We start from the raw sequence: 19,533 nt of genomic DNA on the forward strand, positions 1-19,533 counted from the left end.
AATAGTTTAGTCATACCTTACGTATGTTTGTAGTCTTCCTGCATGAGGTGTAAATCAAATGACAATTTGTGCTGTTTGGACCGACGAACAATTGGTTTAAGACTACCCCAAGCTTCTTTCACACAATGTCCAGGGATAGTGTAAAAAAAATCAGAAAAACTTATTTCACAACCTGCACGCACCCCACACCCCGCTGAAAAAACTTTAAAAATAAAATTGAACCTCATTTATATTCTCTTCCACCCTTTAGAATTGAGGGGGATACATGGAGCAAAACAGATTTTATAAAACCCATGATACAAGTGAAATAAAAAATGAAAGACAAAATGTCCTTAATAAAAAATAAGGGTACAGCTGGCTGTGGACCATACGTTGCATAAGAATTTTGTGGCAGTGGCATAAGAAGTGGTTTTAAACTCAAGGAACTCAGACATTACGGCAAATTGGAAGTAATCTACAAATGCCATCTATAAATGTCATCATTTTCACAAGGGTACTGAGAGTACTTGACGAATGGGGGAATGCAATAAGTAGACTTTTACATAAAAATGATAAATCTACATCACTTCTTCAGCATGCTTTCTGCAGCACTTACGTACAAAGGCCTCTCTTTGTACTCTTGTGAAAAAAATGAAAATTACAGATGAACCAGAAGCAGCACTTTTACATCACCATAAAGCTGCTGAAAACACTGCCATCCAAAAATATCACATCAACAGCTCTCAACAGAACTCCCAAAGAACAGCCAGACAATCACGGTCGCACCAGACTGGCGTCTTCTGATGGGATGTGCTTTCCAAATGTCATCTGTAAGGACATTCTGTTTTGACATAGTAGTATCACAATTAAGAAAAAATAACTTTTCCAAAAACTGCTGACCATATAACTGTACTATGTCTGTAGTTGAATGAAGGGGCTTCCTTTCACCTCCTCCCACTGCACCCAGCTAACAATCCAGCAGTAATTACATAGAAAAGTACTGCATTATTTGTCAAGATTGCTCACTTGGACAAGGGTTCGGTCTTAACCTTTTTAAGGGAAGATTTTATTTCAAAAATACTCTTTAAAATTAGAGGTTTTGTTTTTACCAAGGTTTACAATGGCTGAGTAGAATCACAAGAAGTATCAAGAAAGAATAACAAATCAGAAAGTTAAAGTACCCTTCAGAAATGGTTGGGCTTTGCAAGCTTGTGTGAGCACACAGCATTGAAGTGATCTAGTCAGTTATTGTCTATATGTATTTTACCTGGTCAGTCTTTCATGCCAAAAATGATGACCCATGTTCCTGACTGTATATCCCCCCGTTTCAATTAATATTCTTTCAGCATACACTCACGTCCACCCTCAGCTCATCCAATGGTTTCCCCAATTTTATAAAAGATGGAGGGCGTTTTTACCTGAAATTCATGGAAAATAAAACAAAACAGCCTGGATTTCACCATTAAGGATGATCTATGCAACTTCATCACTTAGAAGTCATCATTATTAGGAGTTGAACATAAGTCTATACACATCAGTGCAACTCATCTGGTATCCTCTGATGTGCTACACTCACATCGGAAATATCTATGTATACCTCCACTTGTCAGATTGGTGGGTCGTTATTTATCACATCACACTGTTGGCCACGTGTCCCTCATTGGGGTGGTTGGGGGGGGCAAGAAGGTAGTATACAGTGCTGAGGGCTTCGGATGAACAATTACACAAGTGCAGAACTGTTTCACAATGCTTTGCCATCACGGCCCCTAGAGGTTTCCTTAAACACAATGCAGGATTCACTCCAGCAATTCTGTACCTCTTTGGCAAATCTCCCACACTTGAGACTTGTGAACGTGTAGTGAAAAAAAATCATTTCAAGCTTACAACGGTTTGTACCTCTTCTCTCTCCCACACCCCCCAGTTTACAGGAATCAAAGAATCAAATTGGTGCAGCCTTTCCTGAGAATGAATGAGATATTTGTCTAATGTGTTACTTGCTTCGAGATTCCATGGTTTCCATGTTTTTCCCACACTGTTTGCTTGAAAACAATAAACTCCACATAAGTCATATCAATTGAGACCATATATTTAATATGACTTATGCAAAGCATGAGTTACGTCAAACTTGCATAGAATATAAACTCTTGAACAGGCCTTGGGCAGATGTACGACTTAGTTGATTTATACAGATCAGACCTATGTGAGTTTTACTGTATGAAATGTGATAAATTGTTAAAAGATGAGAACTAATGGAAACCTCCCAGGTGAGTGAGTACCTATTCCATGTCCGTGCTTATGTAGTTACTTTGAAATGACAGGAACAGGGCAACAAAGTGAATCTGTGTTGGAAAAGCCTTACAATTTTAAAAACTGTAAGTGAAAATAGGGAGGACTGCACAGCGGCAAGGGCTCTAGTACCTGAAGCTGAGAAGATCAGTTGAGCACTGAAGTGCTGGAAAGGTGTCGATTGCATGGTAACATACTTGATGACCCACAGATAACCTCTTTAATCCCACATTCTTACACACAATGCGTACTTTCAAGTGTAACTGCAATGTCAGTGACTAAATCAACGATTTCCTTGAGCCTGCAGTGTGCAACCATGTCTAGATTTTTTTAATATAATGTGGGCTGGGTGAAAGGATCCATTTACAATGTCTAGGCATCCAGGTTATTTCTGAGAAGTCAGTCACACATCTCTCAGTGGCAAGACAGGGGACGGTGGGTACTGACTGGAGGCTTCGTGGGGGTGGGGGTGTGGTACTCGGTTTTAGAAACAGTAGGTCTAATTCAGCTAGCTGTAAAAAAAGATTGGTGGGAGGAACATAGGTATGCAAAGGGCCGGAAAAGACCATTGCAGTGCCTCTGGCTGGTACATTACACATCGAGTGAAAGCAGACAATTCATACACAGCCGCTACTGTACGACTTGGAATTGCCTCAGTGTTAGCTCATATACACATAATTGTATAAACAGAGTGAGGAGTTGTGTTGTGTGTGTGTGTGTATGTGCGTGTGAGGGGGTAGGTGACGCTACCCTCCATAGGAGAGGACTTGGTTTCAGTGCAGGAGAGGTGCATTGGTGATTGAGGACCTGACATCATGTTGCACAGTATCTGAGGCAGTAGTTTGTGGTAATTTGTTTGTGGGTGATGTAATGTCATTTTTTTTTAACATCGTGTGGACTGCAACTAAGCAAATAAAAACCAGTGGCAATCAAAGCTCTGTTTTGCGAGTCAAAACTTCCATTTAGTTTCTGTCCAGGACATCTTTTAATCCAGTGTAACCTTTCTCACCAAGCTCAAAAAGGGATCCATTTCTGGGCAGGCTAAAAATCAAGCTGGAGCAGTTCACTTGACCTTGGCTAAAAGGCGTGAGGCTCTTCCAGAAGAGTTCATTCGCTCTCGTGATCTCGGAATAGCTTCTCCCTGAGAAATTGACTGGAGCAAAAATCCTGTGCTCATATACATTACGAAAAAATGAGGCACTGGTCAGACACTGACATTGTTGGAGGTGCTGAGAGGAAACAAGGGTGAGTTGAAACAGTCAAGTTATTTGCAGAAGGAGCCTAATTTAACCAGAATCTAACCCAGTACAACTCCTTCAAACCAGTGTGATTCAGGTAAGCGATAAGCTCATTGTAGGTACACATCTTTACCAAATTCATACATGCAGCACAGGAATGGAAGTAGGGGGGGTGGGGGGGGGAATAAAAATCTATTGGATCTTAACAGACCAGATTGCTCCATATTGATACTGGTCTCTCAGGAACAGCTACCACATTTTCTGTTCTTCCGAGTCCAAAGGATTTTTTTTCAATCCTTCGTTTAAGTTTCTGTAAAGATTCTGTATTTGTTTTATCTTTTCATCCACAGGCCTGCAATCCATCAGGACTCCTGCTTTCATTGAAACTGCTCTTGGAAATGCTATGTTCCCAGTCCAGCCCCTCACCGTAAGTGCAAGATGGCAACTAGAATGATGGTGACATTGTCTGCAGAGCCCCGGCGGACGGCCTCGCTGGCTAGTTTACTGCAGGCTAATTCAAACCGCACGTCCTGTAGGGTCTTCCCTGGCCTCGGCATCATCGTCTCATCCTGCAGGTCAACAAAAGGATAAGCTACTGAAGTTATTATTTATAGCCCAGACAGATCATAGTAGCAGACGCATAGACGAGCCTAATATAATCAGCAAAGTATTTAGGATGGATCATTTTGTTGAATGATTTTTTGGGGAGTGGTAGATGGGTGATCCAGCAAAACACTCAAGTGAACTATATATTTCCTAAATGAAGCCAGCAATAGAGCATTACAGCTCAACATTAATGTGTGCTCCCTTAACAGACGTGCAGTAGAAATTAAAAGACACAACACAGGTTACTCACTGATATCTATACAGCTTTCTCATTCACCCTTTTATGTGCGGGAGGAAGCCGTCTTATATACACTCATACCAGCTTTGGGCTTGTGAAATAGGCAGCTCACTCTCATGTAGTGGATCACCTTTTGCAAAACTACCAAGTTCTGGTGTACGTATCTGGGCTGGTGCAATTTGGTCCCTGCTCTGCTAAGCTTATTCTGGAAAATGCGTCAAGAGTTGCCTCAGAATGAATGCTGCCTTTTCTGAGGGTAAGTTCTTAGTTCTACTTGGCAGAAATCCAATGAGGGAAGAATAGGTGGGGAGGAGAATTGTGGAGATTGAGAATTGATATAGGGGTTATCACAGTTGCAAACCTGCAATCTCTCTGTCTCCACGCCCATGTCATACCATGTGGGCACAAATATTCCATCAGCTCCAAGAATTTAAAATGCTCAGATACTTTTTGAAATGCACTAATGCAGAAGCAGGTGATAACAGGAGAAAATCGCACCTCAAGTATTGCTGACACGAAGAGGGCAGCCTCGTCTGGGGAGAACACTTTAAATAAACCATCACATGCCAGGAGGACAAACCTGAAAAAACAAACTCATGTCAGCAACACGAATTTGCATAACACTGTTTGCGTCGAACATCTTAAACACTTAACAATGGGAGCGATGACCACTGAGCAAGAAGTGGGAGGAATGTAGAGGTGACTATGAGACGATGAGGAGATAGTATATCAGAGTGGGAAGAGCAGGGAGTGTTGCCGGCGTGCAGGACTTGAGAAGGTTGCATAGACAGAATGGAGCACGACCATGGAGAGAATTGAAAGTGATGACGAACATGTTAAAATCAATCAATTGCTGGACAGGGGACTAGTGCTACACCACCCTCATTGCAAACACATACAATACAAACACAGCTGTTCATATAAGAACAAGAATCCCTCAAATCAATCTTATTCTGCTATCCATTATTTCCTCAAGCAAAAAGCAAAACAAAATTGCCATTTAATGGTGTTTTTATTTTGTTAAAATTTTGCCAACATTTGCTCTGTGTATCCAGTGGTGAACTGCAGACTATGAATTGAAATAGATAGTTTGGATGATCTGAAAATCTAGGAACAAAGTTTAAGTGTTGAGGGGGTGGGGGTGGGGGGCAAGTGATATCAGTCACTTGAACAATGAAATCAGAACACACCCACCTTTAATGACTCCTTGCTAATTGTTGGTTTTGAGTGAAATTAAGAGCGTCCAAAACAATAGGGCATATATAATAATAATATTAATAATCCTTGCATTTGATATAGCGCTTTTCACGTCGGGAGGACGTCCCAAAGCGCTTCACAGAATATACTGTAAAGTGAATTGACTGTATATTTGTGGGCAAACGTGGCAGCCAATGGCGCACAGCAATGTCCCACAAACAGTCGTAGATTGAAAATGACCAATTTATTATTGTTTTTGGTTTTGGAGGGATTATTATTAGGCGTGTGGAATAAGGAAACTTGCCCAAGGTTTCGCCCTGACCTGCCTGGAATTGAACTCAGGTCTCTCGCTTGTAAAGCGAATGCTCTAACCACTGAGCTGCAGGCTAGTAGTAATCTATTAGGGTGTTTGGGAAACTTCTTCACACATGAGGGTGGTGAGAATGTGGAACTCACTTTCAGAAACTGTGGTTGAAGCAAAAAGCATCATTATATTTAAGAGAAGACTTGATGCATACATAAGGCAGAGAACATAAGAAGGTAAGGGGAATAGGAGTTGTGGAGGCTTGTGTGGAGTATAAACACTGGCATGGACCAGTTGGACTGAATGCATTATTTCTATGTATTGTCACTTTTGTCACCTACAGCCCCGGTTTGGCGTCGTGCTCTACCTCTGTCAAGCGCTCTGGGGCGCAAGCCTGCGTGAGGGGCTGCTATACATGTACGGTGTTGTTGTTGTTGCAGTTACTTCACAAAGAAAGTGATGTCAGTAGCTTCGTGTCCACACTGCATGTGGAGTAATGTCAGCCACGACCTGATGACCCAAAAGGTGGCCATTTTCTCATGCCTCGCCAATAATGCAGCCTCTGATATTGGACCCAGATAACTGCATTAGAAGAGGTTGTCCTGTATCAGGACTGAATTCTTGAGTAATTTAGAACATATTTTATAGCTCAATTCTTCTCCATATTCTGATTCAAAACATCAGTGTCTTAATGTGCATCCGCCTCACTCAGCAACAGCTGTCACTGAAACATCAACAGACTCCCGTTGGAGCCTAGTGTTGAGATGGTTATCTGCAACTGCTCGGAAGCAGGTGAGCAAGTCCCATATTTACACTTTAATGCTAAAGTCAAGTTAATGAACAGGAGAACAACTCATATGTCAAACTTGTCACTACACATTAACATGCTGTCATTAGAAATCCAACAACAACTCAACGAGTATAAGGAGGTGAGGAGGTAGGGGTTCTCGGTGATATCTGGTCTAGACTGAATGAGAGGCAGGATGAGATAGCCTTCTCTCCTCTCTCCACACCACACACAAGGTGACTGAGTTACACCTATAAATCACAGTTACTGCAAACCTATCTGCAAAACTCATGAAAAGGACATTTAGTACATTTAGTTTGGGTATATCTTATTATAATTCAGGGTGAATCTTCCCACTGAAAACCATCTTTCTAGACACTCCAACCTTTGCAAGTTTCTTCTGAAACTGGCCATGAGAGGGAGAATGACGGCTCTCTAATCACGAAGAGGGCTGAAACTCATGCAAGGAAGAAGATTAAACTGCTCTTTTTTGCTTACAGGAACATAGCCGATCCCAGAGATAAGTTTCTCAGTAAACACACCATTTCAAAACTGGGCAGCAATGCAATGAGCCAATTTTATTTAATATAAAAAACTGCAGGTGTGTTGTACCCTTAACTCTCCATTTTCTGTCAAGGTTAGTCAAATTCTATGCTGTACTCATTCTACCTCCAGAAAAGAACAGGAACAGCAAACATGCTTGTTACCCATGTAAAAGTGTCCGATACCAACAAGACTAAAACTGTTAACATGTCTTCATTTTCTTCTGATATTTAAAGGCTTGATCAGACAAGGGGCTAGAAATGTAAAGTTTCTTGCTGGTAGATCATAAAAAAACTTATGCTCACAGACGATTGAGGATTTAATCCAATATCTCACGGAGACTGTAGGAATTACAAAGGACTCAAACAAAACATGATGAGTAGTGCATATTGACCCCAGTCCAGGGAGTGTGGGATTGATTTTATATTCAAACACCAAGCAGCAAATGTTTGGTTAATATGACAAAAGCTAAAACAAAATCATTTTTTATAATGATATAGAGTTTCTTGTAATCCTGTCTAGAAGTTTATGAGCACAGTGGACGCTAGGATTTTTTGGTTACTTTATGAGAGGCCCTTTCTGGTAACAGCCCTTTTGCTGTCGAATTGGAAATTCCGCAAACAAGTATGGAATTTAGACACAAATCCAGACTCCAAGGACCAGACTTCAGTGGGAGGTTGCTAATGGCTCACTGTGGTGGCAAACGGTTAAGTTTACAATTGTAGCTGTTTAATACCCTCAGCAGTAAGCCCAGTATTTTAATGACAGAAATTGTGCACCAGTTTTATTATGCTTCATTCTATAAATCAGCCGAATCCCTCAATTAGATTCAAGCATGTAAATCACTACCTGGTATCCATTATTCTATATTCAGTAAAACATATATACACCCTCCCCCTTGGACTAGGTTCCAGCCTGCATTCCACTCCCAGATTGGTATTCTTATGATGTATCTATCTGGGTTTAAGCTAAAATGTGTGGGTTGTACTCTTATTGCAAGTTTTGTTATAGAGAAATTCCTTTCAATCCTATATTTAGGTTTATGCTGGTGTTTACAGGAAGATTTGAGGAAGTATTAATGTTTCTAAGATTTTTTTAAAAAAGACCCACTTTTATTGCCACATACAACAGGCTGCTTCTGTGCAAACCCAAATCAGATTAAATAAATTGTTTAGGATCACTGAGGTACTGGTATGTCTGAGGCTGAAAGACAAGATCCTTATCAAATGTTAAGCATGTTTGCTTTAGCAACATATACTGAAATGTTGCAGGGTGGGACGCTACCCTGCGTGAGGGGCGCTATATAAATGCAAGTTGTTGTTGTCATTGAAATAGGAAATAATTCAATTTGCAAATCATTTTGTCCATTATCCCCAAGGTGTATGCAAGAAGGATTGTCTTATAATTTGTAAATTACTCATCTGCATTGGATAGTCACTAATGTATCTAATGTAAAATCATGTAAGTGGACCAGTGACATCCTGCAGCATATAATGGAGTAATGGGACCTCAGCTGGTCTCTGTGATACATTCCTTGTTGGAATAGTATACAGGAGAGACTGTGACAAAGTAAAAATGCTTGTAAACCAATATATTTACCAATACTGGGTGTTTTCGCATGAATTACTATTGGAAGGGTGGTATCAAAGCTTTGTTGGTTATCTTTTCCCTCTGTAAAATAACACTGCATTCCATTATATGGTGCATTTGGAGAGGTCAATTAGGCATTAATTATGTTAAAATTCTGTGCTGCCTACTCCCAGATACATGAGGAATTGTTTTACACAGTGTGATAGATTAATCCAGAAAATCTAGACTAACATTGCCAGGCAAGAAATCTCGATAATCAAAGAAAGGTTACATGTTTGTTTTGGTAGAAGAACAGCAGTGAGTTAAGGCAGAGAGATTCGACCCTCTGCCAGAGAGATGCAAGACTCCAAGTTTAAGGCAGGAACGAGAAAAACTCAGCTAAGAAAAGTCCAGCCCTAAGAAAAGTGTCTTTGGTTCACTAAAGTGGCACTTTCCGTTTGCCATGAGCAAATGCCTAAACTCTTTTAACTTAACACAAGGCCCTTGAACAGAACAAGCACATTTTTTGTTGGAAATTACTAATGTTATCACTGTACCTGTCATTGGATGTTAATTGACAGCGTTTCACATGTGGGACGGATATCACACCACAATGCTTGTACTGTCCATCTCCGATGGAGCGCGACACTTCCAGCACACCCAATACTCGCCCATCCCTGTACAAAGGCAATTCAAAATGTCACTCTCTGATCGCCAGCAATGATACCCTTAAAAACGCACAGAAAAGATGCAACCCCGCAGGACCCTGCACCATGTACTTGGCTGATTGACAGCTTGAGATACCACGCGACTGACCTAAGTGTCTCTTGACTGATTGTGAACCTTATCGCAATGCTAACTCAAGGTTTCCTCAAGAAATTATACTGGCTGTTGTTTCTCGCCTTCAACGCTGACCTGGTGAAAATCTAATGTTCTATTTCCTGGAGTGAACCCACTGTGTGAAGTGTTTGCTCCTTATTTAAACAAAGTGAATGGCAAAATCAGCGACTTGGTTTAGCAATCATAGTCATTGCACAGAGACAAGATTACCGGAAAATGTGGCAAGAAAACTCAGCTCCATCTGTGGCCCTCAGTAACTTCTAGGAAACTACGTACATGGGGTAAATTTCCACATGTATGTGGATGAAACCCAACTCTATCTCTCTGTCTCCACCCTCAACTCCAGGACTACTGGCGTCCTGACCGACTGCCTGTCCAACATCATGTCCTGGACAAGGGACAATTTTCTCCAACTGAACGTCAGCAAGACTGAGGCCCTCCTGATTGGCTCGCGCCAGCGCCTCCGTACCTCGGGCGCTGGCAGCATCAGCCTCCACGGCTGCACTCAACCTCACTAAGCCAGTCAGGAACTTGGGTGTCTTGTTTGACCCTGAACTGTCCTTTCTCCCCCATATCCTCACCATGATCAGCACTGCTTATCACCACCTCTGCAACATTGCCAGACTCTGCCACTGCCTCACCCCTCAGGCTGCCGAAATCCTCACCCACGCATTCGTCACATCAAGGCTTAATTATAGAAACTCCCTCCTCGTCGGCCTTCTCAACTCTTCCCTTCACAAGCTGCAGATCATCCATAACTGCAGGTCGTGCATCAGGCTCCGTGACCCTATCACTCCCACCTTCGCCCAATTCTACTGGCTCCCCATCCCTCAGAGGATCAAATTCAAGATCCTCGTCCTCACTTTAAGGCCATCCATGGCCTTGTCCCCTCCTACCTCTCTGACCTGCTGACTCCCAACCAACCTGACCGCTCCCTCCGTTCAGTGGGCTCCGGCCTGCTCCATGTCTCCCGCCCGACCCCCCCCAACATGGGTGGCCAGGCTTTCAGCCTCTCTGCCCCCACACTCTGGAACTCCATCCCACAGTTCCTTCGCCTCGCTTCCTCCCTTGCCTCCTTCAAGGCCGGACTCAAGATCCTCCTCTTCGATCGTGCCTTCAGTCGCCCTCCCAGCTCTCTGCTTTCCCTCACCCCTACCCCACCCCCATGCTCGGGTCCTGACCCCTGACTGTTCAGAGCCTTGGGACATCCTCCCGACGAGAAAGGCGCTCTATACATGTAATATCGTTATTGTTGTATTGTTGTTGCACATGCAGGTTGAATTTTGTCGTCCTGCTTAGCAGGCAGCAGAGTAACCCCGTCTCTTGTTACTGAAATCATGCACTCCAAAGTACAAAAGAGCAATGGATAATCTCATTGTTCTAAATCAGGGTGGTCCAACCTTTTGGCCGCTGAGAGACGGATGTCCTATTTGAGAAATGTCCGCAGGCCGCATAAGCAATATTTGGAGGTTTCAGAAATGTAACATTTCCGGGTTATGGAGGGAGTTGGTGGGCCAGATGAAATGGGGGTGGGGGGAGGGGCGGGGATCGTGGATGAAATTGGCCCTTGGGCTGCCAGTTGCACCACCCTGCTCTACATATATTAACTAAAAATGTTGCTTATGCAGCAAGGTCTTGTGAAGATTCGCCGACAAATATACAGTCAATTCACTTTAGTCTATTCTGTGAAGCGCTTTGAGAATGTGAAAAGCGCTTTATCAAATGCAAGGATTATTATTGTTATCATTACCTGACTGTACCTCCTGCCTTTTGTATTCGCATTCGCTCCTCGTACTGAGTTGGATTGTGTTCTTTCCCTAGTGGAAGGGACATGAGCTTCTTATTCTCCTCACTGTAGCGACACAGAATGGCCTGAAAATTAGAAGCTAAATTTCACTTCACTACATAATGGTTAACAGTATATATACATCTCCAATTTATCCTATGGTTTTTCTTACCATGCAGCCAGACACACACATAGACCATCCATAGTATCAGTTGATGGTCTAAAGTCTAACCAATGACTTAAATTTTTTGGGAGTACTCTGGATTGAGAAACATAGAGAGTTGGAGTGGGGGTGGAAGAGTCATACCCTTTACCAGTTAATAAATTAATACATCGACAAAGCAGAATTTTCAATTATGGGATAATTAGCACATGAACAGTCAGATTGGATACCGGTTTTCGATTGCTATCTATTATTTGGCTCAACGCACACCTGTTCTATCAAGTTTTCTGTGCTTACCTCTCCCACTATTATTCATTATTCTCCTCGCCCACAACAGTCAATTCATGTCACAGTATATTCTGTGAAGCGCTTTGAGATGTTGCAATAACACGATAAAGCGTTATATCAAATGCTATCATTATTATTATTATTATTATTAATATGTGCATCCAAGTCTTGGTTCACTTGTTTGAGACCTTTGGGTCTTCTTTCTCCTCCACATATAGTTTGGCAAATACCACCAACTAGACTGCTTTGCTATACATTTTGAGAGCTTCAAGCTTTGGTATCTGTATGTTTGCAGGCCAGAAGCACTCTCTTACATAGGTCATTCCTATTAAAGATAGGAGATCAGTGTAAATGTCAGCGAATAGTTCAGCAAGCACATCCCAAAATGTCACTACCTATTGAGTGTCATTGGAATATAAAACATGTAAATATAAAATAATATCTAACAGTTATCTGACACAAATAGCAAAGGAGTTGCTGTTACATTGCACGTAGTCACAGATAACAATTATCATAAAAGTTCAGGAAGATGTCACTCTGCTGAAACTATTCCAACCATCTTATCTTCAAGCATTTGCCATCTTTTATCAAGAGCCTGGTTACATGCTGAGCAACTGATAACTGCAACAAGTTTCAAGTCTGTTGTTAAGTCAATGGGTTTGAATGAGATTTGACGTTTGTTACTTTACAAAAATCAACACTACTCCAAGATCGAATCAGAGTCTAAAAGATCATCATTGCTGTTTGGTTAAGTACTCAGCCCTGTGTGTGGTCCACAGGTAAAACAGAACTATTAAGTACAGTACCTCTACTGAATGGCTCGTCCATATTAGCAAGGAATCTCTGATTCCAACCCATAGTTTTAATAAGAATATATTCTGATACATAGATTTCTTTTGTCTGGTCCTTTTGGATCCTTTGTCACATTGCCTGTTCAAATGGATGTTGAAGATCCATGCCATTATTCAAAAAGAAAAAGGGAGTTTCTACTGGTGTCCTGGCCAATAATCCCCCAGATAAAATTGGTCATTCACTTCATGGCTGCTTGTGAGACAATGCTGTGTGCAGATTGGCTGTCAGGTTCACTTACTAAATACAGTCATTACACTTTACAGTAAATCCTGTGAAGCGCTTTTGAGATGTCGTTCTGACGTAAATGATGCTATATCGAATGCAAAGATTATCATTATTATCTTTTAGTCTCCTTGCCAGGCAAAAGCCAAGATGTTGTAACATAGTCCTTTTAAACATCAGAAAAATCTTTAGCACAGACAGCATTTAAAATGTGGACCAATGTAAATTCAAGATGCAGAATGTCACTGCTGAAGAATGTTAACAATTGTTCCTCTATGGGCACCATCAAGTATCTGCAACATGCACTTGCAAGTCAGCCACAGAATGGGTTTGATACCAAGTTGTGCAATTTCAGGAACCAGTTCAGGAGCAGATTAGATACAGAGTAAAGTTCCCTTGATAATGTTCCAACAGTGTGCACAAAAAAAATGTCATAAAAAGCTGAGGACGGGAAAAAAGCAGGCAATAATACTGTGATTTTCAGCGAGTCCACCAACTCCAAATCGATTCTCAGGCTGCTCAACAGAATTGGGCCCCATCAAAGTAAATTGAGGCACTCAAAGATTCTCTTGGCTGTTATCCAGTGCAGCTCAGGAGAGGGGAGAACTGAGATGGCAGGTCTCAGTCAGGCAAGAAACGTGCAGATTTATTTTGACAGGCAAACAAAAATGTACATTAGGAAGTACTTGGAACAGAAAACAATTATTCCGGACATTCTTTACCCTTTTAATAAAACATTTAAATAGCCAAGGTCACAAGATACTATTAATTTATGTTCAGGTTAGGTACAATGTTACTCAAAGTATTTAATCTGTTTTATGTCACCACCCTGTGGCCAAGTACTGCATTCAACAGCAAACTTACAGCAGGATACAGAATCATGTTCAGGATTCCCTAGGATCAGTCAGGTTAACTGAAGGAAGGGTTGATGGAATAAGAGAGAATGGGAATAACAGAAAGGTAGAATGGAAAAAAATGCTGGAGCAAGTGAAAGAGAGGACAGAAAGAGCGTGAGAAGGTAAAGACAAATGTTTGAGAGTTACACATACATAGCTCAGCAAAGGACAATGTTGACTAAGGTTTCATTCAAGTATGAACTGAGAATTGCATACCCTGCTGTCACCAAGGTTTGCAACGTACAAAACATCATCCACCAGCAAAACGCACGTTGCAGTGGATCCATCTTTCCAGACTGGCTTCCTACAAGAAAGAATACCAATAAGATCAGTTAATTCACTGATTAAATACAGACTGTTTCGGGGCTCAGTTACAACACAGTTCTGACAGAATTAAATCAGGGCAACTTGCGACCATCCGGTCGGTAAAGCAGCATCAAAGTATTGTGGCAAGGCAGCGAGTGTGGTGCAGGTTTAGTAGAGGTTGGAGGAAAGAAACTTGTACTGATTCTTACACAACTTTAGGAGCAGTTAAGTAGCAGCAAATTGTTTGGAGGCAGTTGCACTTGGTCAGGACTGAGCATGGAACAAGACATAAGAGGGCAAAAACAATCCACACAAGTACTGACCAGTAGCAGTATTGCTAGGCAGGCTTCTTATAGCCCAATGAGTGGTCGCACGCAAGAAACTGCTTGAAAATCATCTCCTGACTGCGTGCACAGAATACCTAGGATCTTGCATGCTCCGTATATCTGCATGGGATCGGGTCTGTCCAGTCCCGACCCCATGCAATTATACCGAGTGCACTGTATCAGAATAAAGAACTCATAATTAATTACTGTATCATTAATCTTAGAACTAATTCTCAGCAATCCATGAACAAACCAAATAATATTTATACAATGCTACTCCCCTCATGCCACTACTCACTGGCTTGATGCCTGCTTGAGAAAGCCTTCGTCCGTTTGTTTGAAGGTCACAAGAAGACATTTCTTAATGGTTTTCTCTAGATTACTCACTTCTGTTTTAAGGGAGGGCACAAAAAGATAGTCTTGTTACAAAAACTTCTCACCTGCATCACAGCAATACAAGTGCAGAGCCTGAGGCATCGAAGCATCAATTATATTGCAGCAGACAGTCAATGGGTAATGAAATACAGAATGAAACGTGATGGGCCCAGATTTATAAGATAGAAGAATGCAGGTTTCTATGTTACACTGATATGCCGGTTTCACTCACTTTACAAATCAGGGCAAATTTCAGATTCATCTCCTTTTGAACGTTTTACCAGTTATTAAGCAATGCTCTCGAGAGATTAAATGGCCTTTCACTTCCTATAGTTTGTCGTTTAATCCCACCACCAATCCCCATTTCACCTACCTCCAATGTCCTAACATACTTCTTCCTGCTTCTTGTTGCAACGCAGTTACCTTTTGGGAAGTTCTTGACGAGGTTCAGATGAAGATTCTGGGCTGCATATTTGGAAGCTCGCATCCCACCATGGCCGTCAAAAACAGCAAAGTAAGACAATCGAGAGCTAAATGCAGGAGAGGGAAACGGGGGTAATGATCAATGACAATCACTAAAATATCAGGTGATTACCCAACAACTGACCATTCAAGCACCGATAAACCTCAAACTTGCAACCAAGAAAATTCCAGTTCATAAACAAATCAAGGAAGCTGAGGACACAGTGGCAAGAAAAAAAAGCACAATCTTTCAGGGAAACATATGATATTCAGGCGCTAGCAGCAGGAATATATTACTTCAGAGTTGTAGCATACCTCACCGCAGAAAATAATACAAAGTTCTACAGTTCAATCTGTGGTATAGCTTCCTACAAATCATGTACTTATGGCGAATTGCTGGGCAAAGGTCACATTAGCAGTTTCAGCACAGCACTCAGGAGCAAGTTACAGAGTCGCATTGGCAGCAAGTCCAGACAAGAATCCATTCCCAGCGTCTTGGCCAGGAAAGGGAACAATGTGGAGGAATTATAGTGCTGGGAAATGGAACACTTTTACACTTTGAATCCCAGACTCAGGGATTTTCACAGCATTTACAACATGGGTTAGATACACAATAAATCTCTATCTTCACTGTCTCATCAAGCACTCCAAGATCTGGTATTATGTGTATGTTCCATTACGCACTCCCGGGTCAGGTATAACACAAGTTAGATGCAGAGAATACTCTGTAGTGCCTGAGCAATGTGCTTGAACTCAGTTTCAGTCCTGTAAATATAATCAGTCTGATTTTGTCACTGCAGTATAGTACTAACATTTCCTGTGGTAATTGTGTGAACTCTTCTGTGAAATTGTTGATGATTACGTGGGCATCTTGCATTTCTTCTCGTTCACCCTTTCGCTCTGCTACATAACCTTTTAAGGTCACAAGTCCTGGAAAAAAAGAACAAAATCTGCTGTAAAATACCGCTTTATTTACTCTTACTGAACCAAGGTTTCTTTTCGTCCATTTCTCACTTCCTCTCCTGCAGACATCAAAATAAATGACAGCAGCCTTCTTGTGCCCCCATCAAGGAGCATTCAAGTAGGAGTCTGACCCATGCAAGGCGGTTATGTGGGAATAGGTATGTATCACAGCCAAGCATTTTCCCATCAGCATCTACAGGACAAATGAATTCACTCTCATACTAAAGGATAACATAACAGACACAGGCAGTAGCCCTCAGTGCAAAAATAGGCATTTTTTAAAAAAATGCTAAAGACCGTTAAACTTTTGACCATGCACTATGTGATAATGTCAGGTCCTTCAAGACGCTTACACACAAATATCTGGACAGAGCTTGCTGGTTATATAGACCTATCAGACCATTTTAAACATTCTCAATAACAGAGTATCAGTGTTCTGCACCGGCAGTCCAATCTTCTGCCCATTTAAATTATTTAAAAATTGATCGCCCCCTCCATTGGTCCAATTACAGTACCTTTACACAGCTTCTTCGTATGCTCCTCGGATCCATTTTGATTCCAAGCTTTCCGCTTCTCCCCCTTCAGGTCATTCGGCAGTTTTGGAATCTCTCCAGACAGGTTAGGTGAACGAGGTGCTGATATGTGCAGGAATAAATAGAGGAAATTAAATGGAAGAGACAACTAGCTCCATGTTTTAGTAATAGTATAGAGCTGCACTGCAAAATACTCAAAAACTTATACAGAAACTTATCATGTAACCCAAATTTAGCAAACTTAGGAAGTCGCAATTAATGGGAACAAATCCAGTTTGCGACCATCGTAAATTTGATGCCAATTAATTTTACTTATCAGCCCGTGAAAATTTTGGTCAACTAATGGCTTAACCTGATATGTGGTAATCCCTTATAGTTTACAGGGAATAAGGAACAAATAGATGATTGCATTTAGGATGAGTCCTGTTCTAAACCAGTAATGAACATGGGCCCCTATATAACGCAATCCATATGTAATCCAAGTTATGGGTCAACTCATGTATTGTCCTGCTTGCCTGAGCTTCTAGAGGCCAGTTCACTCTTACAATACAAATTTACATTTTTATAGTGCCTTTCACATCAGGAGGACGTCCCAAGGTGCTGAACACCTTGCACAATAGTGCATTTCAGAATAAATTGTGCAGGGAGCACTGACAATGATGCCATTGCAAAGCATACGTGACAATGTATGGCTACATCCTAAACCCATGCATCTGCAGATTATAAAAGGGGTTAACTCTACAATACAGAAGCTGATCTTGCCTCTGAATTTACAGAGACTTAATTCAGTAAGAAAGACTTCTGATTTTTTTTGTGTCAATCACAAACGGTAGCTCTGTGTAGCGCATTCAAGTTTACTTCCATGACAACTCTCCAGGAGTAGAAGCGAGATGATTTCCCACCAAAGAAGGAACAAAGCAGCGAAAAATAGCTCGGCTGAGAATGTCCATCCACCATAACTACTCTCACACAGCTCTGAGATACTCTGCCTATCTGAAGGCATTGGCGGAGACTTGGAAGGGCAGAGAAATGGTGCGTGTTACAGAAGCGGTGGCGGGAATAATGTCCAAATGCTCATGTTGAACAACGCCAGAGACAGTTGCAAAAACACAATAAAGAGAAACAAAAGCGTGTTTACACATGTAAACAAAAACCAAGCGGTAATTCTGCAGAGCGAATTCAAATATATATAAGCAGGGCAGCGAGAAATATAAGAGATGTCATCTCCGGCTGTGCGTTTACCTACGTCTGGGTTGCCTACATCTAGTAGGTCATCAAAGAGCGAAGGTCCTGCTTTCTCCACGTCATTGCCTAACAAACAAAAAAAAAACCCCAAGCACGTAAAGATTTAATACGCTTTACTTGTTTGTGGGTCCACTTTTCATCTGTTCCCTCGTGCCTCCAACTGGTTCTGCCGTGTACCCCCTTAGCCGCCCCCCCCCCCCCACCACCCCATCCAAATTTCTACCAGGCCAGACCAGTCTACTAACCGCCGCCTCCCCCCGCCGCGCCCCCTCCCCCCGCCGCGCCCCCTCCCACCGCCGCGCCCCTTCCCCCCCCGCCGCGCCCCCTCCCCCCGCCGCGCCCCCTCCCCCCGCTGATCGGTCAACCACTCCGAAGTAAAAACTCTCGCTCGCGAATAAAGTCGGCAGAAACCTCGATGCGTTACGGACGCACCGGGGACCCTCGGCCAAAACCCCAGCGCGTATCGTCTACCCCTAAACCTCCAGCCGCTCTCCCCTTACAAACCCCCCCCCCCCCACCCCCACTCTCCCCTCGCCTCCCCCACCCCCTCCAGTACCCTCCCTCCCTCCCTCCTCTCTCTGTGCCCAGGAATAACACAGTCACTTCGCTTTACAGTCTACCCCGTGATGAAGCGCTCTTCCGAGACGTCTCGACGATCCGATAAGGCGCCGCGTCAAACGCGAGGATTATTATTATTATTATTATTATGATAACAAACCCCCCACACACTCCCTTTGTAATAAAACGATTGTATAAATCGAATAACAAACCTCTCGCCCCCATAAAAATGGTTTAAAAAAAACTTCACCCACCCCCCCCCTCACCCCCCACCCCCCCCTCACCCCCCCCCACCACCCCCCTCACCACCTCACCCCCCGACCCCCCCCTCACCACCCACCCCCCCCCCCCTCACCCCCCACCTCACCCCCCCCTCACCACCTCACCCCCGACCCCCCCCTCACCACCTCACCCCCCCCCCCCTCACCACCTCACCCCCCCCTCACCCCCCCCCCCCCCTCACCACCTCACCACCTCACCCCCACCCCTCACCCCCCCCCCCCTCACCACCTCACCCCCCCTCACCACCTCACCCCCCCTCACCACCTCACCCCCCTCACCCCCCCCCACCTCACCCCCCCCACCCCCCCCCCACCCTTCCAGTACCTTCTGTCTCTCTCTCTCTCTCTGTAATAATAATAATGTACAAATAAATAATATTAATAATGTTAACCCTCTCCCGGTCTCTCCCCGTGTAACAAAAATAATCATTAATGGTCATATTTAACCCTTTCTCTCTCTCTGTAATAATAATAATTAATAACATTATTAATAATAATATGAACCTCTCTCTCCCCTCTTACCGGGGGGTTGGGTGGGTTCGGGCAGATCCCCGAATAAATCCACCGCGGATCCGCCGCCGCCGCCGCTCATCGTCGTCGGCTTCTTCTCTTCAACCAATCACTCGACAGCGGCCGCTGTCCTCAACCTCATCCGCAAACCCACCGCCGCCGCCGCCCTCCCCCTCCCCC

The 19,533-nt window shown here is 43.0% G+C and overlaps 1 protein-coding gene across 1 annotated transcript; it reads right to left on the reverse strand.

Annotated features, from left to right (window-relative positions):
* Positions 1-2,577: 2,577 nt before the first annotated feature.
* LOC103187560 (integrin-linked kinase-associated serine/threonine phosphatase) lies at positions 2,578-19,533 on the reverse strand. The gene is made up of 11 exons (XM_007907151.2): positions 19,366-19,533; positions 18,002-18,070; positions 16,742-16,861; positions 16,076-16,193; positions 15,225-15,331; positions 14,725-14,815; positions 14,011-14,098; positions 11,338-11,459; positions 9,305-9,424; positions 4,846-4,927; positions 2,578-4,072 (listed from the first exon to the last, which is right to left on the reverse strand). Exons 1-11 carry the CDS (start codon positions 19,433-19,435, stop codon positions 3,926-3,928), a joined length of 1,134 nt encoding a protein of 377 aa, XP_007905342.1. The 5' UTR covers positions 19,436-19,533; the 3' UTR covers positions 2,578-3,925.

The sequence above is a fragment of the Callorhinchus milii genome, unplaced genomic scaffold (assembly GCF_018977255.1).
Source record: "Callorhinchus milii isolate IMCB2004 unplaced genomic scaffold, IMCB_Cmil_1.0 Scaffold11, whole genome shotgun sequence".
Lineage (NCBI taxonomy): Eukaryota > Metazoa > Chordata > Chondrichthyes > Chimaeriformes > Callorhinchidae > Callorhinchus > Callorhinchus milii.

Bases quoted from the DNA above. Each gene is read 5' to 3' on its own strand.
- LOC103187560 (XM_007907151.2), bottom strand. From the start codon at position 19,435: ATGAGCGGCGGCGGCGGCGGATCCGCGGTGGATTTATTCGGGGATCTG. The intron at 4,928-9,304 runs GTACAGTGATAA...TTGTTTTTTCAG, and splicing joins CAATTAACATCCAATGACAG to GTTTGTCCTCCTGGCATGTG. The intron at 4,073-4,845 runs GTGCGATTTTCT...GTTGACCTGCAG, and splicing joins TCGTGTCAGCAATACTTGAG to GATGAGACGATGATGCCGAG.